The sequence below is a fragment of the Trichoderma atroviride genome, chromosome 1, assembly GCF_020647795.1.
Source record: "Trichoderma atroviride chromosome 1, complete sequence".
Classification (NCBI taxonomy): Eukaryota; Fungi; Ascomycota; class Sordariomycetes; order Hypocreales; family Hypocreaceae; genus Trichoderma; species Trichoderma atroviride.
In genome coordinates, this window is record NC_089400.1 from 5,838,348 (window position 1) to 5,863,358 (window position 25,011).

General features: G+C 51.4%; 6 protein-coding genes across 6 annotated transcripts; 3 read left to right on the forward strand and 3 right to left on the reverse strand.

Annotated features, from left to right (window-relative positions):
• The first annotated feature begins 3,179 nt into the window (after window positions 1–3,179).
• TrAtP1_002105 (uncharacterized protein) lies at window positions 3,180–6,535 on the forward strand. Its single transcript, XM_014085595.2, has 2 exons — window positions 3,180–3,993; window positions 4,126–6,535. The coding sequence occupies exons 1-2, from the start codon at window positions 3,326–3,328 to the stop codon at window positions 5,534–5,536; spliced, it is 2,079 nt and encodes a 692-aa protein (XP_013941070.2). The 5' UTR covers window positions 3,180–3,325; the 3' UTR covers window positions 5,537–6,535.
• Window positions 6,536–7,482: 947 nt separating this feature from the next.
• TrAtP1_002106 (uncharacterized protein) lies at window positions 7,483–7,856 on the reverse strand (the record flags this gene model as incomplete). Its single annotated transcript, XM_066111311.1, has 2 exons — window positions 7,483–7,497; window positions 7,548–7,856. 2 exons carry the CDS (start codon window positions 7,854–7,856, stop codon window positions 7,483–7,485), a joined length of 324 nt encoding a protein of 107 aa, XP_065967385.1.
• Window positions 7,857–8,818: 962 nt separating this feature from the next.
• Window positions 8,819–10,016, forward strand: TrAtP1_002107 (40S ribosomal protein eS28). The gene is made up of 3 exons (XM_014085593.2): window positions 8,819–9,000; window positions 9,312–9,395; window positions 9,472–10,016. Exons 1-3 carry the CDS (start codon window positions 8,937–8,939, stop codon window positions 9,531–9,533), a joined length of 210 nt encoding a protein of 69 aa, XP_013941068.1. The 5' UTR covers window positions 8,819–8,936; the 3' UTR covers window positions 9,534–10,016.
• Window positions 10,017–11,820: 1,804 nt separating this feature from the next.
• On the forward strand, window positions 11,821–14,735 carry TrAtP1_002108 (uncharacterized protein; the record flags this gene model as incomplete). Its single annotated transcript, XM_066111312.1, has 7 exons — window positions 11,821–12,099; window positions 12,197–12,250; window positions 12,398–13,016; window positions 13,123–13,328; window positions 13,433–14,159; window positions 14,246–14,395; window positions 14,458–14,735. 7 exons carry the CDS (start codon window positions 11,821–11,823, stop codon window positions 14,733–14,735), a joined length of 2,313 nt encoding a protein of 770 aa, XP_065967386.1.
• Window positions 14,736–16,266: 1,531 nt separating this feature from the next.
• Window positions 16,267–16,788, reverse strand: TrAtP1_002109 (uncharacterized protein; the record flags this gene model as incomplete). The annotated part of the gene is made up of 1 exon (XM_066111313.1): window positions 16,267–16,788. One exon carries the CDS (start codon window positions 16,786–16,788, stop codon window positions 16,267–16,269), a length of 522 nt encoding a protein of 173 aa, XP_065967387.1.
• Window positions 16,789–16,861: 73 nt separating this feature from the next.
• Window positions 16,862–21,170, reverse strand: TrAtP1_002110 (uncharacterized protein; the record flags this gene model as incomplete). Its single annotated transcript, XM_014085092.2, has 2 exons — window positions 16,862–19,525; window positions 19,623–21,170. 2 exons carry the CDS (start codon window positions 21,168–21,170, stop codon window positions 16,862–16,864), a joined length of 4,212 nt encoding a protein of 1,403 aa, XP_013940567.2.
• Between the last annotated feature and the right edge of the window lie 3,841 nt (window positions 21,171–25,011).

The following is a 25,011-nucleotide window of genomic DNA, read 5'->3' on the forward strand; positions in this document are numbered from 1 at the left end:
TTGATATTGGCCTGCCATCCGCAACTGAGCCCTGTGATACGGCAGTGACTGGTTGATGGGGGAGCAGAACCACCCACACAGGCCATCCAGCCAGCCGGATAGCAGCCTGAAGCAGCCGAGAGGGTCCAAGAGGCGTCCGGAGTGGGTGGGTGGCTGAAAAGCCTGGGCCAGGTTGGGGCATCGTGTTGGATAGAGCAGACATGAGCGGTGGAGCGAGAGGGAGAGATGAAGGGAGAACCGAATATTCGGGCGGCCAGATTTGTGAATGCAGATTGATCCAGGGCCGAGGAAGCAGCTGCAGAGTCGATGGCGGAAACGGAGATTGCAAGTGAATGAGCCGTGATATTGGTGTTGTGGGATGAAAGATGCAAATGCAGTGTAGACACAAGCAGCCTGCCTCTATAATTTTGTGCGGCGGACCAGAGACGGGCGCGACCCCTGAAGAGAGAAACGGCGGGCAGGCGCCTTGCACTTACAGGTACATGGCACCACTATCGCCATTCCACTGCTTGGGTTCAAATGGATGCTACAGCAGTACGGGGTGCTACAGCATTGGCCGCCCGGCTTTGATATCGCCCATGCACACGTCAAATATTGTATACACAGCATGAGGCCCGAATTACAGCCACTCGGGATCTGCTACAGCAATCAGTACTAGTAAAAGTAGCACTGCATTATTAGTACTACTGTCTAGCAGGTAGTGCTGCGATGCCATCGGCCAGAGCCTCAATCTCGGCTTGGTACGACGCCACCACTAAAAGCAAAAGGCTTAATTCGACGGGATCTCCAGACCGGTCAAGCAAGCGATTGATCCGCAGCGTCGTCATTCGCTCGATCAGGGCACGGGCTGCCGCGGATGGCTGCACGGATTTAATTTCAATTTCAATGCTTATTTTTACCTCGGCCTCGTCTCGTATACAAAGCACATCAACCACACTTCCAAGCACTTGTATAGACCTAGACGATACACGTACGTAGATTGATAGATTCCAACATCTCCGGGCTCACCCCCCTCCCTGGTCGGCCAAGCGCTCGCGCCAACACCATCTCATCGGCCAATCACTCACAAATCACAAACAATCACAAGCGCTAGTAGCGCCTGTTTGGAGATGGAGATCAGCATCGGCAAGCATCAGCCAGGCCACAGGGTCCAACTACGAGCCCCAGCTCTGTCGGATCGACTGGCCCGAGATGGCGGCGATGCCTCATGCTCGGTGCCATTCCGAGTGTCTGGCAGTTCAACCGCAAGGTGAAGGAAACGGAATCAAGTACGTGGTAGAATCAACGAAGTGACGAAAACAAACGCCATTAGTCGAGACGAGTATTTGCTATTCTGGTATTGTTGGCCGTAGCATGGGCAGTATGGACTAGATGCCTATTCACAACAGGTGCTTCGCACTCCAATGCCATCATTTTGTCTCGCCTCGCCACCCCTTTTTTCGAATCCCGTCCCTCAGGCGTCTTTTGCTTTCCTCTGCTTTCTTTTCTTTTCTTTTCTTTCCTTTCCCCTCCCTTCTCACACCGAGTCTCGCCTCATTGCCCTTGTAAACTTACTTTTCTGCTCTTGTGCCACTATCTATGTAGTATATGTTACCCTCCTTGAAGCCCGGGTGGTCCTCCCTCCGAGACCTGTCTTAGATTTTGCCTGTGTGCTGATTTTGACATGGGGCACTTGGGCAAGAAAAAAATTGGCTCCTAAATTAAGCTGTGCGCTGAATGTTCAAAGCTAGTCGATGCCTTACTGTGTAATTTCACCATAGAAATACTGTATACTTTATTTCTTGGCGCTGGAAGCGCTGTGTGTATGCTTATTGTGTCTGTTCAGCTATAGCCTGGTTGGGATGAAGCTATCTAGGATCAAGTGATGTTTTCAATTTGAACGGCGCAACTACTAAAATCACCGACCCAAGAATCCCAAACTTGCCACTGCTTCCTGTCATCACCGTGAGCTGGCTCTTTTTTTTTTTCCTTCTCTCCCAAAGTTTGAAATTTGAACTGCTTCTACCCACAGTTGGACACGGTTGAACATTGGTGTAGTTGGGTTTGACTGGAATTGCTTCACTTTTCTTCGCTACTATTAGCACAGCTTGTGAGGCTGACCGCTCCTGCTGGGCCATGTTACGCAACATAAATACCGTTGCCTGACCCTTTTCTCGTCTTCATCTTCTCCAGCCAAACTGCCAGAATCTCCGAATCATACGAAAAGAATACTATTTGGATCTCACGGTACGGATATCTTTACAGGGTACCCCAAGACCGGCTCCATTCCCCAGCTTCTCGACGGATAGCACCGCTCAGTATCTTCACAAAAAAAATCAGTCAACAGTGGAGTCATGCCACTAAATATTACTACTACGACTACTTTGTTTCCGATGGATGAAATACAAATAACAGAACATACCGATAATATGGTGCGTAAGGAGTTCTATCGCCGCTATAGATGCGGCAATGGATATTACGGCCATGGATACAGCTCCTCCACCACCCGGACCGGACAAAGTCAGGCGAGGAGCCCACTGACAACTGGCAATTGCATCAGAGGCCTCAATCCCTGTCCTTCCCAATCTCACTCCCGAGCCCACCCAAGATTTGGCCAGCCCACACTGCCCGATTGGGACCGTCTGTCTCGCAACAGCTCCAATACCCACCCGGGCCACACCCCTCTATTCATCTCTGGCGGCCCGGGTGCCCCCCCTCCATCCCTTCTCGCCCTCGCTCAGCTACCGCTGTGAAGTTGGTCTCGAGGACGAGGCAGAGATCTACACCCGTCAGTCATGGCGGACTGTACGGGTACGGATACCTCCGGCCTTGCACTGGGGCAGACTGCTGTCAAGTGTACTTGGGCAGTTTGCCATAATAGACACTGATTATGTACGAGTGCGTGTACTTCTATGTAGTAGTGAGCCTTTGGCTACTACTGTCACCTGGTACTAAGTACTATACTACTGACCGTACTGGTACACTCCCTGCAGGGCAATAGGTCATTGTACATTAGCTGGGATGGCACTCACATACAGGTACTACTACTCTCTGAGCGTATGTACATGTATATATGCATAACTGGGCCCAGGCCCCATTGTCCGTGTCCTGAAGAAAGACCCCTGTACCAAAAGCACCTGCTTTTTTTTCTTTATTATACCCCGGCCCTCTTCACCTCTCTCTCATCCACCAACAGATCTTCTTTCTCTTCTTTCTCTCCCTTTCTCTTCACAATCATTCATCTTCCTCTCGAGTTATCCATCACCCGGCCTTGGGTCTGTTTTTGATCTCCATCATCCCATAGCACCTCTTCGTCCCCACTATACAGACGACATCGGGTGCCACTATGGACCCGTTGTCTGTCCCTGTATCGCCCACGGCGCCGGCTCCTGACGCTCCAGAGAGACCAAACTCCGAGTCCGTCACTGTCATCGAGCTAAACGACGCAGAGTACTGCACACGGGTTTTGGAGCTGCCCTTGGGCAAGTCTGAAGCCGAGGCCGACGAGGAGCTCTTGGCCAGAGCAAGCGCCGTTGGCATCACCGCTACTCTGCCATCCTTGGCCAGCCAATGTCCTCCCGCTAGCAGCTGGTCGGACTCGTCGTTTGGAACCCCACAGGACCGATGTTTTTCCAACATCTCCAACAAGACAAATGGAACCGGTGTATCGACTCAATCTTCTGCCGTTTTCCCCCCGAGCCCGCTGTTTGATTCCGAAGGCGGAGAGAGAAGAAGTTCAACATCGAGCCTAACCTTTGCCCACTATGAACGATACATCTCTACCATCGACTCTGGTAGCGGTGACGACAAGCCGGCCAAGGATCCGCTTCCAATTTACAGCTTCTCTCCTCGACGGGTCTTCATACCCTCTCCCAAGAGCATGGCCAGCGCAAGTTCTAAGAAGAGCAGTTTTCAAGCCATCAAAGAACGTTTGTTTGGAAGGAAGAAGAAGAAGAACAAGGTCATCCAGCTTCTGCCGCCGCCGGAGCCGCTCCCTCGTGTTGAAATCAAGATGTAGGTCTTCTATCCTCCTACTCTCCTCCTACTAGCATCCATTTTCCATTTTCCATTTCCCATATGCCTACCCATTGTTCCATCTACATGTGAATCCATCAGCTGATGCCTTTTGTGTGCAACGTCATACAGTCTATGTACTACTTGTCGAGATAGCTTTGAAGAAAAATCCAGCGCCCTTCACAAGCTCAAGTGTGGCCACATCCACTGCGTTGAGTGCGTCAAAACCATGATCAAGCAAGCCGTCGAGGATGAATCCCTCATGCCGCCAAGCTGCTGCTCCTCTCCACTTACGCCTTCACTGATCAGGGGAATTCTGAACCAAGACGACCAAGATACTTTTTTGCTGGCAGTTGTCAAACTCAATACCCCGGCCGACGAGCAATTGTTTTGTCCAGACCCAGATTGTGGCCACTTTATTCCGCCCCAAGATGGGTACGATGCCAGGCACCCATTCGATCTCGCCTGCGTCAAATGCAATGGCCGTATGTGCGGCATATGCAAGGATATTGGCCATGGCCTGGGCGAGCATTGCCCTCTGGACTGGGAGCTGAATTTGTTGAAGAAGAAGCAGCAGCAGCAAAATGACAAGGAGATTTGGAGGCGATGCTACGAGTGTAGGAATCTGGTAGGCGCGAGCGAGACATGCCAAATCATGACTTGTCTATGCAAGGCCCAATTCTGCTCTGCATGTACGGGCATTTGGGATCCCATAACTGGCTGCCCCAACCTTTGCAGCTTTGAAGATGAAATGCAACGACGGCGAATCGCAGCGACTCTGTCTTCTATTAACGAGCTGAAGCTACGCTCTAACCCGTCTGTTCAACAGCTGGGACAGGATCAGCAGAAAGAGCTGCATCGATTCATGACGTACAAGTTTAAGACCAAGGATGCTTTGCAGACACGACACCTGACGCAAGAGGCTACCTTGGAGGAAAAGTACGAGTTGCAAGAGGAAGCAATCCAAGAGAGAAATACCAAGGCGTCGAATCAGATGGAAATCCGTCACCTTAAGGCCGAGATGGAGCTGCAAGACCGTCTGGATAAATACGAAGACACCATTGGCTTTCGAATCAAGCACATGGAAGGTTACTGCAACGGCCTTGGAAGAAATCCGAGCTCGCGGGCAGCAGTAGCCAGGACTGTTACCGAGAAAGACCTCCGAGAGCTCGGCCACCACTATCATATACGAGACACCATGGAGCAAATATGGGGAGGCAAGATCAATGTCATGAGAGAGCGGCAAACCAGGCAGCAGGAAGCCTGCCGCATCAAACAAGAAAACGAGCTCGAGGCTTTCATGGATAAGAGACAGGAAGTGCTTGACAAGATGGAAGCCGAGTTTCTTCGGGAGGAGACTCACTTTGACCAAGTCTTTGCAGCTCGCCAGCGCCACATACAGGCCCGATGGGTCCTCGCCATTGAGGTGCTGTGCAGGGAGCTTGAAGAGCAGAACCCTAAGCAGGCTTGCCGCCGTGTTTCCATTCCAAAGTGGCCCGAAGATAGAGCCTTCAGAATCCGCAGCAGCGAAAAGGAGCAATAATTATGCCATGGTGAACTTGTCCCTCTTCCAGCCTTGGAGTCACTGGCGGGATCATCAGAGACTTGGTCGTCGGATGACGATGACTTTGATATTGGCAGGCATATACCTAATACCCCTTGACGACTATCACTTGTTATATTCTCTTTTGTTCATTCTCTTCTCTGGCCGAGATTTGTTGTCTCCTGTGGCCACGTTCGACTTTTCTCTTCTCTCGCCCGCTGAGCGCCTTCATTTAATAATGGCTTTTCCTCTTTTCGTTTGTACGGTTCGATTGCCGACACGATCTCTATTTTCCTCTATTCCTATTCTTACCAACGCGGGTACTTTGCTTTGCCACATTAGCCATGTTTAATCCTGTCTATTTCCCTTTCTACTACATCTCATGACGCTCGCTTTAATCACAATACGGTATAATTGAGAAAGGCTTCTTGCCATCTCGTCCTTCTTTACCCTTTTCATAATTATTAATATTGTGCGGTTTCCCTTCTATGATAGCACTACCAGCATTTTCTTTTTGGGCATTTCGGTTCCTTGAAGCGTTGACAGAGCCCGCCTCCTCGACTTACACGAAAAAGAAAAAAAGGAAACAAAAAAAAAAAAGCCAAGCAAGCGACCAAGATTGCATTTTATTACTTCTACTAGTCGCCCCTCACACTATTATGTGTTGAGTTCTGTCTCTTCTAATGTTTGTGTGTTTACCGATGCGAGCTCAAGAGCCTCGCTGCACTCTCAATGGATGAGTGTTATGATACCAGCCGAAAGGGCGCCGTGGTGCACCCTGGAAAGCAAAAGGGTATGGATTGAAAAAAAGTTCTGATTGTTTTTGTTTTTTTATTTGGGTCAACTGTGGACAGGCCAGGGTCAGGGCCGCAACTGGGGTGGAATTCAAAGATTGTTTGTGTCACACACACTATTGCTTTTGCAATTGCTAGTAGATAGCCTTAGATAACTGGGTCTAACTGTTTGTTAAGATGAATATAATTAATGTTTACCGAGAAATGGCAAAAGCTGGGAGATGATTTCTTCGTTTGTAAAAGTGACGTAGTTGTGGCTGGCGTAGGTTGATTTCGAAGAGTTGAGAGAGATGGTCATGCATGAAGGAAGGCCGAGGCCGAGAGACGGCCGAGAGACGGCGTGACACACCAACTGGGCAATTTGGCTGCCTCGATTTGACTTGCATTTACTCAAACTTTGGTGTAGATGGAGAGATGCCTTTCGTGATGTGAGCACTATGTCTCATCTGGCCCTCGCATCAATGCTACCGTCAAGAGGGCTTGATGTGAATAAATCACTCAGTGCCTCCTTCACCCGCTGGCGTAGCATCGGCTATCCACTTCAAAGGATCGTGGTAGCAGCTGGGTGGGCTCTGTTCATGTCAACTGAATCCGGGATCTTGGGATGACAAGGCTGCAGATCCCGGTTGACCCTTGCCTCAGCTGTTCCGGCGGGCAAGACATCAATGGGCCTATCAATGTCGTTTAGCTAGGATGTTTCTCCCCCACCACCCATCACTCACCACACATCACACACCCGAAATTCGCCCCTCCCCCCTCACTGATGCGGTGGTGGTTGAGAGCCGAGCCTCGTATAAGCGCCGTGTCTTGTTTGCACGACCGGAAAGCGCCCCTCCTGGCTGATTCATTTTCGGTGATGGAGCTTTATTGATAGATAGGGGTTCGGGGCCAGCTCGGAACTTGGATATCCGCATGAAGTCGTACTGTCATGGTTTCGTTTGAGATTTAGGGGGGTGTGGTGCTGAGAATGTCAACCGGCGAAATATCTAGGATGGTGATTTGCTCGTCCGGGGAAACATGAGATGAGTCGAGAGATGGCCTTTGTTGGTGTGTGATGGTGCTGGGAAGTAGGAACTGGCCAACAATAGAACATGACGAATTAACCAGTTCTATTCCTCTAATCTTGGCAATAAAACACAGTCCTCGAGATATCTAGGCGAGACTGTGCTAGACTACTGGTTAGTTACCAAGTGTAGTAATGAGACCCAAAGCCTTACTTTATTTTTTCCCCTATCTTGGTCTCCAAGCAGCCACAGCGGAAAAAAAAGAGAGAAAAGGTCTCGGAAGTACTCCGTATGGTACCCAGGATTACTGTACTCCGCATACATTGGTTTCTCTCGACTCTGGGCGTTGATAGACGCGACAAGCACCACGCCCGCGTAGGATAGGTATACGCCTTGCCTGGGGGGCATGATACCCTGCCAATCGAGAAACAAGGCGATCTCTTCCTCTTGACTCCAGGTTGGGGCATCTGCTGTCTCATACCAAGAATCAATAGTCTGAGAAAAAGAAATGAGACTGGTCATCCGTGGAGGACCATGTACCGGTACTTGCACCAAATTCTAGACCCAGCCCTTTTTCTTTTGCAATGTTTTCGGTGATGGTGATGTAGGGGGCGTAAATGAAGGCTGCCTTGGAGGAAAGAAGCACAAAAAAGCAAACATTGTTGATGACCCTGTTGGCTGAAATCCTGTCCGACCGATTCATGCTCGCGACTCTCCATTGAGCCCGCTTTAAAGGCTACCGGCAGACGTGATTGTGTGTCTTGCTGCCCATAATTCTGCCCTGGGAGTTCTTTCCCGTCCTAGTTTTCGACCGAGATAGTACTCTCACCAAGGAAATCCCCTTTCTCTCTCTCTGTATCTTGCCGCGCCGAAAGAAGCCATTGAGTAACCGCACATTATGATGGACGGATTATGCTCTGCAAGGTGCAACAAGCTGACCGCTGTTGTCTTTCGGAAATGTATCTGAGTCAAAGTGTCATTCGGTGTGACTGGACATTATTGTGAGGCTGACCGGACCAACTCATCCGAACATGAGGCGGTCATCTCCGCCGCTGGCAGTGGGCAGTCTCATCGGGGAAGCGGTCGATGAGACAAGACCTTCTCCCCCAAATCTGGCGCTGTTAATATGATAATTTGATCGTGTGATGGTTTTTCCTTTTTCTTCTCAGGTGTCTGTCTCAGCCTCAATCTCAGTTGAGCAGATGGAGAGGTGGAGATATCTCGGACCCCTGTCAGTGTCTCATAAGGTTTGGCACACAGATTTGGCAGACACTAACTAACAAGAGCTTGAAGAGGTTGGCCGATGCGGCTCTGTAGATCCGGAAACCGGCAAATCCATTTTCTCCGGTGATTAGATAACTAGACAATTCCAATGTCGGGTTTGGGGCTTTGGCTATCGCACGTGATCTTATCGCGATTGACCCCACATGCGCGGCGCACCGAACTGGGGCATTGGAGAGCAAAAAAAAACCCTTGCCGAATAGCACAAAATTACAGCTGGAGGAGAAAAATTACGCCCTTTCCTGCTACCCACACGGACTCCTACGATTCGCATCGCTCTCCTTCTTTTTTCCTTCACCACAAAGACACACATCAATCAAGATGGAATCTAGCTCCAAGGCTCCCGTCAAGCTCGTCAAGGTGACCCGAGTGCTCGGCCGTACCGGTATGAGGAGACTTTTGTTCCTGTCGCTCCCATGAACTCTCTGTCGCCAGTCTGTCGCCGTCGCTGCTGTTACGATTTCGTTGTCGCCCCTGCTGCTGGAATTGGGTGGACGAAGAAGAGGAGGAAAGGGTTTTATTTCCACTATTTCGTATGGGAAAAGAAGTGGGAATCAAGGGAAAGGAGGAGGGAGGGCGTGGATCGACGAGACAACCGAAATCCGCAGCATCGACGCGCAACCTAGCTGAGAGGGGGTTCATGGGACACAATTTCAACAAGAGCGACGGAAAATGCTAACAAAAAGCCCTGCATAGGCTCTCGTGGTGGTGTCACCCAGGTCCGTGTCGAGTTCATGGACGACCAGACCCGTTCCATCATCCGAAACGTCAAGGGTCCCGGTATGTTTGAGCAGAACGCATCCAACAAGCTGCTGGCCGTAGACATGTGTGGGCTAACTGAACTTGTGCTATCTAGTCCGTGAGGACGACATCCTCTGCCTCCTCGAGTCCGAGCGTGAGGCCAGACGTCTGCGATAAATGTCGAATGCTGGGAGGCAAGGGGGGAGAGAAAAAGGAAGCTGGCAGTGGTTCTCATTGGCGTGAACGGGTACGGGTCATTTTCTTTTGGGTGTGTTCCATCTGGACATTACGGCCTCTTTTTGACGACGGCATGAAACGATGGTGTCAAATAGCGACAACCGACAGGGCTTCATACTACCTAGTCGGAAATACCTAGGCTCATTCTCATAAAAAAAAAAGATATAAAGCTTCTTTTTTTTTTGTCCAGACATGGAATAGCTCTTCAGCTCGATCACCGGCTTATTGGCTGACAGTGACGGACTGATTAATGGATTGGTGAGGCGGTCAATGCCATGCCATAGCTAGACAGCTGCCGTGAGGTTGCATAAAGGTTTGCCTAGTATTGTGGCCTAGGTTATGGCATCTTGATATTCTACACTACAGCATTAAGAGACCTGTTATCTGGTCATGATTGCACAAATCATGTGTTTGCCATGAACGGAATCTGTTTTCTGCAATCTGAATCTTATACACATGAGACGGTTTATACCCCTTGGCCTATTCACTCATGATATGCCATCAAACTGTGATGCAATGACGCCTAATGGCGATAGCTTCTACGTATAACTAGGCGTAGTTGGAGGAATGCTTGAGTTTCTTGAATGGGCTTGAGGAGTGCTGGTAACTAAACTAATACAAGTCGACTGGGATTGGTTATGGAGAGCCGAAAGAATTGTAATATTCGTAAAGTTATAGATCCCTATGCTCTCTTGGATTGTCGTGGACGCCTCTTCAAGACTTGTAGTTGCTTGAACAAGGATATCTCTGCGCCTACGTTGAGTTGAGAATGAAGTTCCAAAAGACGCCAAGAGCCACCAGTTAAGTAAGGAGCTCACTTCAGCCATCTTAAGCTTAGAGGATCAACCCTACCACTGTTGATATTCATTCAATGAGTGTACATTGTTTATAGTAGTCGAGGTGCTAGTGTAGCATGATGTGATGTGCACAAATACGAAGTGTGTTGAACCTGGTCCCGCATGGCCAAGAGAGACGCGTCAGCAACTGGGAAAAAAGGACGAAAAAAGGAAAATGAGATTCCAGAGCGGATGGGATGTCCGGGAACCTGCGTGTGCCTAGGGAGACATCATTTCCCTCGGCCTCGTATACGAGAATCATTCCGGCGACTTGCAGATGCGGGATTCACGAAGCTGCTGCTTGTATGACGGACAGGCTGAGGTGGCCTCGAGGCTGAGATGTTGGTTAGTTACTAATGTAGTCATCAGGTACCCCCGCGATGATCAACTGCAGGGCGATATACCCCGTAGGTACGCGATCCGGTCGCATCCACTGCTAGCGGCAACCAACTCCCCGAAAGAACCGCTGAAGAGCCCCCGGACAGGGCAGAGGACAGAACATGCCACCAGAAAGGCCCCCAAAAACATCCCCCATCTTTTGAACCTCCTAGGCCCAGCCAGCCTGTTTCCCCCAAATCTCCATCTCCATCTCCATACCTGGGCATCTTCATTATCACGGGCGCCCCCATCTTACATGCTGCTCTCTCACCGGCCAGCCTCAGCCACCCACTTCGACCTGCAGTAGCAGCAATTGCACTCCGGCAATAAGCTTGGAACCTCGTCGCTTCTCCCGCGATCCCTCCCGTCCGCTTCGCCCACTCGGATTGGTTTATGCCCGGCCAACTGCCGCGCTCTAGCAAAGCGGTCCCAGCCCCTCGCCTTGTTGCTTCTGCTTTTTTTTTTTCTTTTTTTTTTCTGGCTTCTTTTTTTGCTAGTGACGACATTGAGGCTGTTTCCTCCAATGCTCGCGCTGAACTGACCGAGTCCGATTGCTGCAATTTTCGCGCGGATTGCCACCCTCGAGACACGTCGTAAACACACACAAACACACACAAGGCGATATACAGCTCAAGCCGAGGTATTGCGGAGCTGGCCAGTCGCAAAGCAATCCTTCGGGCTCCTGGAGAAATTGCTCGCCTTCCAAAGGCGCCTCCCTTCTAGGGTTTGGTGAGCTTCCCCTCCCCTGCCTCTTCCTTATTCGCGGCGCTTCTAGTTCGTCATAGCTCGCTCCATTCCACCTTGTTCCTGCATCTGACTTCTCCCGTAGTCAACATCTGGACAGGTCGCTCTAACCGCCGCGGCGCATCTTGTTTTTTATCCTCTGGAGAATTAACAGTGGACGACAGGTACGAACTAGAGTTTCGTCATCGACTGCCATCACTCGAGGCCTCTCCCCTGCCGACAGCAAACTACGGCTCAAGTCTCTCTCAGAGGCGAACCCATCTACAACCATGGCCGACTTTCGCTCGCCCATTGACTCCCCGGTGCCGTCACTGGCACTGCAGATGCCGCAGTCATCGCCGCTGCAGCATCGCCGAGACTTTTCAGGATCAATTACACTCGACGACCCTGCGCAGCTCCGGCGAGCTTCCGGCGATGCTGCGGCGCATGAAGGCACTTTGACTGATGCGAGACCCGGCGACGGCACGGCTGCGGCAGACGAGGCTCCCGCACTGCCTGCAACTGATCCATCTGTGCTCAAGCTGGTCGACGAGGTGTTGGCGTCCGAGGTATGAGATTCTGCTTCTCCGGGCGAGAATGCGCACGCGTAATGCCGATGCTGGCGCCACTACTGTTGTTGGCGTTGATATTGACTGTTATTGATAGCAAGGTATTCCTTCGCTGCTGCAGCGCTTGAAGCAGAGCGTAGCCTCTGCAAAGGTGAGCCAACCTGTCCTACATACATATAATTGTGGTCCTTTCACATGGTAGCCAGCGGTACCCCCATGCTGTTGGCTGCAGCTCTGGCGCCATGTGGCTGAGACAAGAGAGCCGGACAAGAAGCTGATGGTGACGGTGATTGCTCAGGAGTTTGGCATCTTTCTCAAAAAACGAGCCAGCCTTGAGGAAGACAATGCTCAGACGCTGAAGAAGCTGGCGCGCGCCACCCAAGATAACATCCGACGACCCGAACACCGCGGAGGCTCATTTGGCCAAGTATACGAGGAAATGGTCCATATCCACGAACGCATGGCTGATAACGGCATCCACTTTGCCGCAACGCTTCTGCAGATGAACGAAGAGCTCCTCGAGGCGGCTGGCACTGCTGAGCGCAACCGCAAATCTTGGAAAGCCACCGGTCTATCAGCCGAGCAAAAGGTCGTCGATCTCGAGGTCGCAATGCGCAAGAGCAAGGCGAAATACGACTCTCTGGCCGAAGAATATGACCGCGCCCGGACAGGCGAGAGCAGACCTGGCGGCGGCAAAGTTTTGGGCGCATTCAAAGCACACAAGTCGGCCGCCCAGCAAGAGGAGGAGCTCCTCAAGAAGGTTCAGACTGCAGATCAGATGTACCACAGCGCCGTCACCAGTCTACAGACGGAGAAGGCTCAGCTGCAGAATACAACTCGGCCTGAACTTATCAAGTCGCTTCAGGAGGCTATTCGCGAGATAGATTCTGCTGTCGGCATGCAGATGCAAAAGTTTGGTAAGTAGTCAAACTGGGAAACAAGCTCCCCCTGAGACGAGACTCCCTTTAGCAAATCCAAGTATCATCAGCTCATTAATAACTAACCACCAAACACACTCGATAGCTTTGAATAACGAGAATCTACTGCTTGGCAATGGTCTCGTCATCAGTCCGTTTAGAAACAGCACTTCCATTGGCCCCAACCAGCCCCGAAGCATGAGATTCGCCGTCGCGTCCATCAACATCAACAAGGACCTGGATGAGTTCGTGGCCGGATTCCACTCCAAGGTTCAGCCAAACACGGGCGAGATCAAATACGAGCGCAATCCAGTGCGTTTCCACCTCCCCCGCCGATTCACCTGATTGCTCTCAACTCCGTATCTGGATCTCTCATACTGACGTTTGGTTTTGTTTGCTTTTTTTGCAATTCTTAGGTTCTTGGTCCTCAGCCCGGCGCCATGGGCCACTCATCCTTACCGGCTGCATCTCATGCTTCGAAGCCTTCTGTTAGTCAAGCCGCTCCTTCAGGCGGATTTCAGCAAAGCCCGCAGTCTTTCTCGGTGGCATCACGGACAGGCCCTAGCAACTTCAACGGCCCTCCAGCAGGCGCTCCAGGCCCCCAGGGACCACCGGCTGCTACTACTTCTACTCCCACTAACGCAGAGCCTCCAAAATCATTCCATCAACCGAACCACAGCCGTACCTTTAGTCAAGGCAACATGCTGAATTCCCCCATTAGCCCCCAGCCTCAATATGGCTCAGTGGGCCCAATGGGTCCAGCATCAGGAGGCCCTCGCTTCCCCAACGGTGGCCCTGCACTTACCGGCCCGCCACAGCTCGGAGCGCTTGCCTTCCAAGAGAGCGAGGGTCCATCTGAGAAGAGCTCTTCGCCTCCTCAGCTGGGACTTCCATATCAGCCTCCGGGGCCAAGCGCTCCACCAGCATACAGCGGCCCACCTGCTCTCAACACTTCTGCGGGCTCAAAGCCCGTGTTTGGCGTTCATCTAGGCCGCTTATATGAGCGAGATGGCCTTGCTGTGCCCATGGTTGTGTACCAGTGTATCCAAGCTGTCGACTTGTTTGGACTGGGCGTGGAGGGCATCTACCGCCAGTCTGGTTCCATGAACCACATTAACCGACTAAAATCCATGTTCGATTCAGGTATCTTCACCTCATGTCTTGTCCTTGTTCGACCTGTATCAAGAGAGTTTCTTGTCAACTAACTATATATTCTCTCTCTCGCACAGAATCTCAAGCACAAGCGCTTGACTTTAGAAACCCAGAGAACTTTTTCCACGATGTCAACAGTGTTACGGGCCTGTTGAAGCAGTTCTTCCGGGATCTGCCTGATCCGCTCTTCACCACGGAGCACCACAGCAGCTTCATCAACGCAGCGAGTATGATAACCCCTCTACCCCCTCCCCCTCCTTTCTCCAACACCTGCTGACCACACGAGTAGAACACGAAGATGAAATCGTCCGCCGGGACAACCTCCACGCCATCATCAACAGCCTGCCCGACCCCAACTACGCCACCCTCCGCGCCCTCATGCTTCACCTGCACCGCGTCATCGACAACTCCCACATCAACCGCATGAACTCCCACAACCTGGCCGTCATCCTCGGTCCCACGCTCATGGGCACCGATCCCAGCACCGCTATTACAGATGCCGGCTGGCAGATCAAGGTCATTGACACAATATTGGTCAACACGTACCAGATCTTTGACGAGGATTGATTGATTTACTTTTTGCTTCTTTCCTTGTCCTTTGTCCTTTTGTCATTTTCTGTTGGTACCAGCCTGTGTGTTGATATCTTGGGAATCTCACTATTTCTCTGTCCAATATGTCTCGTCTCTCCCTTTACCTCTCCATCTCTTGTCTCTTTTTCCATCTTTTGCATGGCGCTTTTATTTGCTTATTTATTCATCTTGATTGCCTTTCTGTCTCCCCACACAGATATAAGTCGATATACCTACATTCAAGTCAAAATTTAATAGAATGTAATGTTGTTCTCGCTTCCCCCTTTCTTGTCTCTATGTCGTCTCATTCTTTTTGTCGATTTTGATGTTTTGGTCAACGACACTCGTAGACTGTATACTGCACCAAGCAATCTAGTAGCATTAAAATAATAAGAATAAAAAGTCAAATCAATTGAGCAAAGGTATCCTACAAGAAATGTGCCCAAGAGGCGAGACATTAGAAGAAAGCAGAGAGAATAAGAAAAGAAAATGCGCCTCGAAAGAAACCCTCTCCCCGTACCCCATGCCATGCATGAACGAAACAAAACTCCAGCCCCAGTGAATAAAGAAAAGACAAAATAGATATAAAACTTGAGTGTAATTTGCAATGCGCCTCCTCTACATCAATCTTTGAAAACCCTTCCATTAACCATGACCTCTTTTTTTGCCTGTCCCTCTTTCATATGATGAAGTCCCGTTCTTTTTTCTTTTTCTGGTTCTCCAACGAGGACAGGGAAAAAAAAAAAAGAAAAAAAGGTATCTGAAAAGCTCTCCTCTAGCTACCGTGACAAAAAAAATCCAACACAAAAATAAGCAACAGCAAAACAAAAAAAGAGATCAAGTGAAATAAAAGAGAAGAGAATGGGAAATAACAAGAAAAAAAAAAGAAGCCAAAAATGCCATGCTTTCCATAAATCACAACTCCTCTCAGTCTCCTTTATAGGTATCTCCTCCACTTCCTCCCGTATGCGTTGTCACGGGCCCAGTGAATATATCCAGTTTCCTCGCTTCTTCCTTTTTCCTTCATGCCGTTTTTCTTCCTACCAGCCGTCACATGAGTCATAGCAATTATGGGTATTTCCTCTTTTCCAAAGTCTGGTACGGTACTCGCATCTCTAAAACAACGCATGACGAATGAGATATGAAAGGAAACAAAGAGAGAAAAAAAAGGGAGAAGAAAACAGCATGAGGAGGAAAGAAGAAGGCACTGCCTAGGAGTCAAATGTATCCTGTAGGCACAAGGGTCTGGAGTTTCCCCATTTTATCTTCCTTCTGTCGAGTGAAACCTTGATCATGAACGTGGCCATTATGCGCGCTGAATGGTGCTTCGCAATGATGTAATGAGTATGATGCTGAAAGAGAACCAAACCGAAAACACAACCCAAAAAGAAAAGGAAAGGAAAAGCCACGAGAATATGTATAGTTGGAGAAAAGAAGCAAAACCAAAGCAAAGCAAAAAAAGCAGTTTAGTATAAGAAGAAATGTTGAAACCCCTTCTTGTTTTGGCGATACACACAAATCTGCGTCTTTAGTGTATCCTGATGGCTTGAAAGAGACTTAGGTTTAAGCTCGTGTCATTCACACCGACATTAGGGGTGGGCTCGCTAAGCAGTTCCCATCGTCGGATGACATAGGGAGAGAGCCTCTCGTGTGGCAATGGCCGGATGCCATACATGGCACCCATGCCTCTCGATGCAGAGCTGTGAGGCACTGCTGCCTTGTCTCTGTGCGCAAGCATCACGCCGTCCATGACTGTTGGCGGTGGAATGCTAAAGATGTAATATAGGCGAAAGTCTGAGGATGTGTGTAGAGTCGGCATCATACCAGGCACGACAAGAACAGACTTGGCACAGTGGAGGCGTAGGTCGTCTGGCAGGCCATCTGCCAAGACCGCGGCGACGTCAAATAAATGCTGCAACAGCCCGCCCCCAGCCACCTGGCTTGGAAGTGTCTCGAGTCCAAGCAGCAGGCGGCATAGGGTCAGAACAGTATGTGCCCGAGCCTCGTGATGGGGAGGCATGAGCAGTTTTCCCTGGACGGAAGTAGTCATTACAGAGGCACTCAAGGGCTCCTGAGACACGCTGTGTAAGAGCACGAATTTCAGCAGCATCGGTATCCAGTGCTCAACGACAGCCGATAGCATGCCCCCCCTTCTTGTCTTCGGCAGCCCTTGGCGCGACGACCAAGTCGACGAGATCCGACAGTTTGTTGGCCAGAGCCATGGTAAGCTGAGCTGTAGGCGGCGGCGGCTGGCCCACAACGATGGCCTCGATAACGCCAAGGAGCTTCTCGGCAAGGTATAGATTGTTATTGCTTGGGAGAGCGCCCTGGATACTTTCGGCATCTTTCAATTGCGTTGACGCCGGCACAAGAGCTAAAAATCGCTGGCGGGCCTGGCTTTGCAAGTGGCGAGAGATGTCCTTGCTTAGGCAGGGAAGCATAGTCGTCCACATAACATTCTGGGCTCCAATCGCACGGTCCATGGCTTGTGCAAATAGATCATACTGCGACACGCTCTGCGGCGCATCTTGGCCCTCAGTCTGACGAGGCGGCGTAACAGAAAGATCCATGTTGAGCTTGATTTGGCAAAATGGCATAGTGAGCTCGTTCGTCTGGCGCAAGATTTCGTCATAGGGCGCTGTCAACGACGATCCATCCTTGGTGGCCCCGTGTTGCTTGAAGAGATTGCTAATGATTTCATGCATCAGGTGGAAGGCTCCTGGATGGACTTTTTGCACGCTAAACGCCTCTGTAACGTCCGCAGTGTGCATAACAACCAAGAGTTGCAAAGCGTCCAGTATCCTGTTTCGATATGCGACGTCGTCAAGCGGTAATTTTACACTGCCATTTCCAGCTCGAAGATCAGCATATTCAATGATGGCGTGGCGTATGAGCGAAAGCAGGCCTTTGTGATGGCTGAAATGAATAGACTGTTGGCAGATTCCAAAGCGATATACTTCTTCCTGGCTGAGATCTGTGTCATCCGGCAGCTTCGATAGGGTCAATTGAAGCAGTTCTTGGTGGAAAGTTGCTGCTCCGGGAGACGACAGGTCTAATGGTGCAGCCCCTGCCGATTCAGCATCTCCCTGGGATGCAGAAGCTTGAGTCAAGCTTGTAGGCCCAAAGAGGAAAGAAACGGGCAAAGCGTCAGTAATGATGAGGAGAGGAAAGACGGCATGCAATCGTTCCCGCTTCTTCATCAGCCGAACTCGCCCAACCCAGTCAGACATGAGCTTATCGAAATGCTGAGCATCGAATAAACGGAGGCGAGTGAGTAGGGAGGCATGAATCCTCCGATTATCATCCATCTTGGCCCAGCCCAGTTCAAGTCTGCGTATAATATATGCAAAAAGGCGATTCATGGTCGGGTGATCGATGCTGTTTCCGCTTGCCAACAGTTTCTCAATCTGTTCTGAGACCTCGCCATCAGCACCTGACAGCGGGTTGGTCATGTTATTGTCGGAAACCGGCGAGCATGCGTCAGTAGCATTGTTGCGATCACTCAGCATAAGTTCGTGAGCCAGCTGTTTGGAAATCTCTTGGCGATTAGGCATCCGCCGGGAAAGGGAGCATAGAGAAGCGAGTAGCGGGCGAGACACAAGGCCCTGCTCTTGGTTAATAGCCTTGAGCCGCTCGAGGAAGACGATGAACAAGCGCTCGGCAGTGCCTTGGGCGTAAAAAACTTGCAGATTCAAGTTTAGAGTGTCAACACAGGACGCGAGGACTTCGATGTTGGTGGTCCTAGAGCAAAATTTGAGTATTTCGCAAAGGGCATAAAAGTCTTGGGTGGCCTCGAGAATGGTGCGGATGGCAGAAAATAGACGCTGCGACATGGCTTGGACAGATTTGTTAAGCCTCATCACACCATCACGCAAGTGGATGCCCACGGCGCATCGCAAAGCCCTTGAGCTGTGGATGATCATTGGGAGGAGCTTTCGCAGTGGTATAGGCTTCCTGCCACCAGACATGTCGTTGTCCTGCACGGGCAAGCCCAGGGTGTGACTGACGCACACTAGGGCGTTGTGGATGTCGTCTGCTTCCTCAATGACGGAATAGTTGGCTGCTCGCCTGAGCAGGCTGCTTCGATCATCCTTCTGGTCTTCTGTCAGGTAATGTACAGGAAGGTGGACCAGCAATCTGGTGGTGCAGGGAGCCTCGTCAGAGTCCACTTCAGATGGATGACTGCAGCCGCCGCGAGCCATGAGCCACTTGGTGTACTGAGTGACGGAGAACTGCCCCGTCCGAATCAACTCTACAACAAGATGGTACGCCATCTGCTTGCGTCCCTCGTCGTCGGCGGGTATGGTATCCATGTGCTCAAGGATTGCACCGGTAACATCTATCCTCAACGACGCCCAGACCCTGATCAGGTTGGCGGCAATGTAGACCCTTGCTAAGCCAGGGCGATAAAAGGACGTTGCCCAATCCACGGTGGTCTTTACAATATCGGTCTTGTCGTCCCCGGTGGCCCAGCATTTCTGGGGCAGATCGCGGTTTATCTGGCTAAGCAGGGTTGCGTCCAGGAGCCGTACCAACTGTGGCCGCCCAGCCAGTGGCGAGGTATTGCTAGTAACAGATACCTGGCCATTTCGAGTATTGATATGAGAATATGCGTCCCGACTTGCTTTATCATCCCGCGGTAGGGAGGCGTCTAGGGCGTCTCTATACTTTGACCATAGGCTTGGGTCGATGAAGCTGTCGGATTTATCTCTGACAAGAGAGGCTAGTAAGGTGGAAAGCTGGCTCGATAGTTGAATGAGAATATCTTTGTCGGGATGGATATAGATCTGGTAATTTTTTTGTTAGTCAGGTATCTTGACGACGGCAACATGCCCGTTTATATATATATATATATAAAACAAGACAAGGCAGCGGCTGACTTACCGTATGGAGATGGCCAAGCAAGGCATAAACAAGACGGCGTCCATACTTTCGTGAGCGTAGAATATCGGCCCAGCAGATCTGAGCAATCAAAATCCACATGGGAAGTTTGGATTGGGGACTGTGCTCCAAACCAGATGTGATCCAGTCGAGATAGTGGTCTCGATCGAGAAGCTGCTCGGCGTAAAAACTGGTGGCTAGTCGTATGGCATAAGTCACCTTGACCTTCCAGTCTGGCTCGCCAAACGAAAAGGTTGTGGATTCGATAAACTGTTCCACAAAGACTGTCCAGTCTCTGATCCACTTGAACTCGCCGGCAATGGCAAAAGCACCACCACCAGGAGCTCCCTTCCTCTTAAAGGCTCGAATCTCGTTGGCGCCAACACATTTGGCCAGCCAGACAGCCCTTTCGGTAGGAACGCTCTTATTCAGGCACTGGTCGAGAAGGGTTCGGCCGCGAATACCGTGGGGGATAGTCCTGCTAAGTCGGCGAAGAGAGATGGCAGGATTGGCCAAATCTCTCATCCATACCTCTCGCTTCGTATCGGTCAAAGTGACTCGTGGGGGAGGTTTAAAAGTCGATGGGGCCGTAACGTGGCCTCGAAGTCTGCGCTGGTTAAGAATACCCATGAATATGGTAGAAAGAGCGCTCATGCCAGGCTTTTGCTTGATAGCCGGGGATATGGTCATTCTCGCGGTGCCCGTCTCGTTTTGGGTGCCGCGGTCCCACGTACCCTTTGTAATCGCCTCTGGGGTCCAGTCGTCCTCGTGGTGCTTGATATCCTTGGTACCATGCCAGGGAAAGAAGTCGGCATTTCCGGAATAGAGTCCCCGACTGAACGGATCGCCGTCTTTTGTCATCCGATCGCTACTTGTTGGAGGTGGGCGTTTCTCGGCAGGAGGATAGCGCGGAGCGTCTTTGGGAACTTCAACAGTCCATGGCTTCGGGCGACCATCTTTTTTGAAGGCCGGTGCGGGACGCGGAGGAGCTTCCAGTCGTTTCGATAATAGCTTTGAGTATGTTTGCGATGCCGGCAGGCGTCGTTTGGGCATGGGAAAAGGGATGTTGTCGTTGTCGAGGTCGGCAGCTGAGGCTCGGGTGGGCGTTGGACTCGAGGCGCCAACATCTCCTCCGTCAGCCATGGACGGCACACGCGACGTGGTGTGGCTCTGGGGCGACGAAGCAGCAGACGTTGGAGCCGAGGCCGTGGCCGATGCCGTGGTCGATAGCAGCGCTGAGTTTCCGTGCGGCGGGTCGATGTTGGACAGCTCGAGGCGCAGTCGAGAGCCCGCTCTCCGCGGCGTGGTTACGAGGCGGGCATGGTTCTGGGCTTGGGTTGTGCTCTGGCCATGCGTCTGGGCCTGGAAATGGTCGATGGAGTCGCTCGAGGCATCGCTGAGGGCCGAGTCCTTGCGCACGGGCGACGAGGGAAACAGCTGCTGCGACAGAGCGCGTTGAGGCGGAGGCCGCTGAGCCGGCGGCAGCGTCGAACTGCTGATGGTTCGCTGCGGCGGTCGCGGGTGGACGCCGATGGGGGTCCTGGAGGTCATCTCTCAGACGGGAGGTGAGGCGCCATCCCGTTGCGTTGCCGGCTATAGAGGTGGATAGGTGAGTAGATGGAGGTTTCGACGGTGCTTCGAAGGGTCGACCAGGTGCCAGGCGCTAGGAGCCAGGTGCTAGGCAAGGTCTAGTCTGGTAGGACGAGTAAGCAATGGTGCAGCTTCGCCAGTAACAGCCGGGTCTCGGGAGCGAACGAAGGAGGGATATCGTTGACCCAGACGCTGGGGAAAAGAGGCTGGCGAGGGTGCAACTGATGCTCCAGCCAAGGCAGACGAGACGAGCAGAGACGGAAGTGGATGCTGATTTGAGCCCCGAGCAAATGGCACGGAAGCGTCAACCGGTGGCCGGCAGAAGGGACTGGAGTTTGTATTTTCCCGCTGTACCCGAATATCAGCCTCCAGCCCCGGGCGTTGCAGCAGAGGAGCACCGCAGATTGCAGATTGCGATAACGCAGCCTGCACGGACGATTGATTTGCGTACCTTTTTGGGGGAGAGGACGTGGAGGTGACGATGCAATGGGTCGCCGCAGACGAGGCAGGGAAAAAGAGAAGAATCCTCACGATGACGGGAGTCTCCAATATGGGAGGAAGGAGATGGATGATGGACGGGCCAGAGCGAAGCTGACGGCTGCCACCTGCTAATTTTTGGCTTTTTCGGTCAAGGCACAGGGTGCTTGTATCTGTACCTGCGCCTGTGCCTGTGCTCGTAGCGCGCACGGATAGAGGGCGGTCCGTACCTATCAGCACCCTGGACACTGTACATATGCAAGCCGGCGAGAGGGTGGTAGGGGCCTGCACTGGCGCCTGTAGCGTTTGCTTGGGCCGCCACAGATGGTGTGACGGGGGGTTAAAACGGGGGCTGGTAGAACCTAACAGGCCGAGTGTTTCTCACAAAGACAAACAAGTGCCTGATTCTGATTTGAATAGACATGAAGAAGAGCAACACGAAGCGATCGATCTGCGGGCGCGAGTTGATGGCAAAAAGGGCGGTGCGGGCTACTGGAAGGAGGCTAGCGCCTGTGCGGTGAATTGCGGCCTGGCACTCGCTGTGGCACTCGCTGTAAGACACTCACTGCCAATGTGCGCTGCGCTACGGGCAGGTCATTTCGTTGAATTGATGTTTGCATGATGGGGTTGATATTGAGATGAAGTTTGTATCTATTCAGTGCTTTTTGGTCGGTAACAAGGACTTGGATTACGATGGCCAAGTCTAGTGGTGTTTTTGCATAATGCCACGTACTACTCGGTATTCCTCGAATGCCCGTGATTCTCTGTTTTCTTCCTCATCTTCCATCATTCGTGGGCAGTGCGAGCTCGATGTGCATCTCTCAATGGGTTTTACGCCTTGCAGGCCAGAGAATGCGGAGAAGGGGACGCTAAGCTGGAGCACAGGCGTCGAGAAAGCCCCAGGTAACGATACTTGGGCTTACTAGCAGCACGGTCAGCGATAAGAGCACAGGGAGGACGAGATTACTGGCTGCTAAACACTGCTAGCCCCCAGCCACACACATGGCCTCGAGATGAGATTGCAGAAGAGCAAGCAACATTTGAAGCTACCAGCCGCTAATTCAGCCGCGGGCAAAGTATGGCATCCATCCGCCAGCATCCCGAGAGACCCCAGAGCCGGCTTTTGCGTTATTAGGCGCAGAGAGGAGCCAAGTCTGTCAAGGCTCTCTGATGACGGGAATATCTCTCGCCTGAACGCATCTGAGGGGCGTGCAGTGCTTCCTCTTTCGGCCGCAGCGATATCAACATTATATCGCATTGACGGCACCGAGCCGCCTGCATTTCAGGGCCTTAGAGGCTATCAGCACACTAAAGACGCAGCGCTAACCCTTGGCCGGCTACTTGCTCCGTAGGGACGCGGACTTGCACTGTTCCATGGCGGCTAATCCTTAGGTAATCCAATCATGGATATTCTTGCGTTGTGGCTTGCTGCGGCCACCGCGTTGCAGCCATCTCCAAGATTTCCCCTCGGATGATTTATGCTAGGCCTAGTTCAATGGCAGTGCCAACGTATCATACAGGGCCATGGCAATGTTACGCACTTGGAGCCGATTCAAGACGCGAAAGGGAGGCAAAAAAGAAGCTGGTCACGATGCCGGCAATGTTTCCGAAACACGTCCAACTTTGCACGACTCATGACTTGACTCGACTGGAGATGAAACTTTTGTCGGTTCGGCGTTTATCGCCATGGTTTCGGCAAGGGGTGGCTTTTTTCTTCTAACATTTTACCCGGATCGATCCCATTACGGAATCATAGCCTTGCTATTACTCAGTCGAGATATTTTCAACGGAGAATAAACCGCCAACCAAACTAGTCGCAACTACACGTACCTGCTCGGAAGGATGAAGCATGCATGTACAAGTAGGTATACGGGTTGACGAGGAGGCGAATAGGCCAAAGACAGCCGGACAAACCGAATCCGCCACCTGGTGAGGCTGCTGTCCATTCTGTCTGCACCTAGACAGTCGACGGACACGCAGCAAAAGCCCAGCACCATGCATGGCTCTCGCTCGCCGTATTTGATTTGATCTCGTTGATCCTCTACTGCTACCCCGTCTCTCCGTCTATGTGGGAGGGGCACGCCGCCACAGTTTAAAGAGCGCATACCATTCGATGTGCCTTGCCCGCATGTGCATGCAGCCACGCGGATGCATACTGGCAGGCAGGCAGAGGCAAGGCGCAAAGAAACTGACCGAGATCAGTCTGGCCCGGCCATGAATGTAAGCAGGCAAGGTACCATACATTGATGCTGGAAACTTTGTTTGGAAACAAAGCTCCTGATTACTGCTCCTACAGCTTCATGTACCTATAACTGCATTACAACTGACAATATAGCTCTCGGCTGACCCCGTACGTCCCCCCCGTCTTCCACATGCAGTAGTGCCAGTTGTGGGCGACTTAGCATCGTGATATGCGCATGTGGCGCCGTTGCATCATCTTTGCAACGAGTCTCCATCACCAATGGCAATTAGTCAACACCACAAGCCCCGACAACTACTTGATAGCTTCAGGCTGAGCCGTTTTCGAAGCGGTGAAGCTCTTTCTCTTCCTCAACGGTCTATTACTTGCCTTGTTGTACCATTTACCAAGAAGGATTCAATGGTGCCTATTAGCCCCATGCCATCCTCCGGCCTATTATTCAACGACGGCCTATTCCTGGTGGATCCCCCGGCTACTGTCTCTCCCTTTATCGTCTGTCAGAGCTACAACAACGCGGAGTGGTCGGCCCAAGTTTGAAGTTTACCGTATGTAAACTGAAACCAACCATTTGTAGTTGGCGTAGCACCGGGCAAGGGAAGAGCCGGGTCTCGTATCGGACAGCCAGATCTGCAATCCAGCCCACTCTTTGGGGCAGGAGATTCAGACGAGACATTGTCTTGATCCATGCTCCATGCTCTACCCACGAAGCTATTTGTACATGTATGCTCACGGGGTGCATGCCTATATGGCTCCGGGTACATGTACTGCCCACCTGCAAAAGCATGATTCTCGGCAGAAGCCATTGGCCAAGTAAGACGAGATGGAGGTGGAAGATAAACTTGCATTAATGCTCTGTCTGGCGCCCCAGGGTAGCATTTGAGCAAGACGATGATGGGTCGGCACAAATATCCAAATATCCGGGCTACACTTGAAATGCTGTGATACCCTGAGCTCCCGACAATAAGCTCAGACGCATATGCGCGGTTTGGGCACAAATACTGGATATAACGCTACATCAACTTTCCCTCAACAGCTATTGCTATGTATCTCTTTTCAATAAAAAAAAAAGTTGTCAAGCGTCTTGGCAAAGGCCGTGTGTTGTCCATGAGAATCCACGCAGCCATA

Excerpts from the sequence above, each read along its gene's own strand:
- TrAtP1_002105 (XM_014085595.2), top strand. The coding sequence starts at position 3,326 with ATGGACCCGTTGTCTGTCCCTGTATCGCCCACGGCGCCGGCTCCTGAC. Across the intron at positions 3,994-4,125 it reads CCTCGTGTTGAAATCAAGAT|TCTATGTACTACTTGTCGAG; the intron begins GTAGGTCTTCTA and ends AACGTCATACAG.
- TrAtP1_002107 (XM_014085593.2), top strand. The coding sequence starts at position 8,937 with ATGGAATCTAGCTCCAAGGCTCCCGTCAAGCTCGTCAAGGTGACCCGA. Across the intron at positions 9,001-9,311 it reads CCGAGTGCTCGGCCGTACCG|GCTCTCGTGGTGGTGTCACC; the intron begins GTATGAGGAGAC and ends AGCCCTGCATAG. Across the intron at positions 9,396-9,471 it reads CCGAAACGTCAAGGGTCCCG|TCCGTGAGGACGACATCCTC; the intron begins GTATGTTTGAGC and ends TGTGCTATCTAG.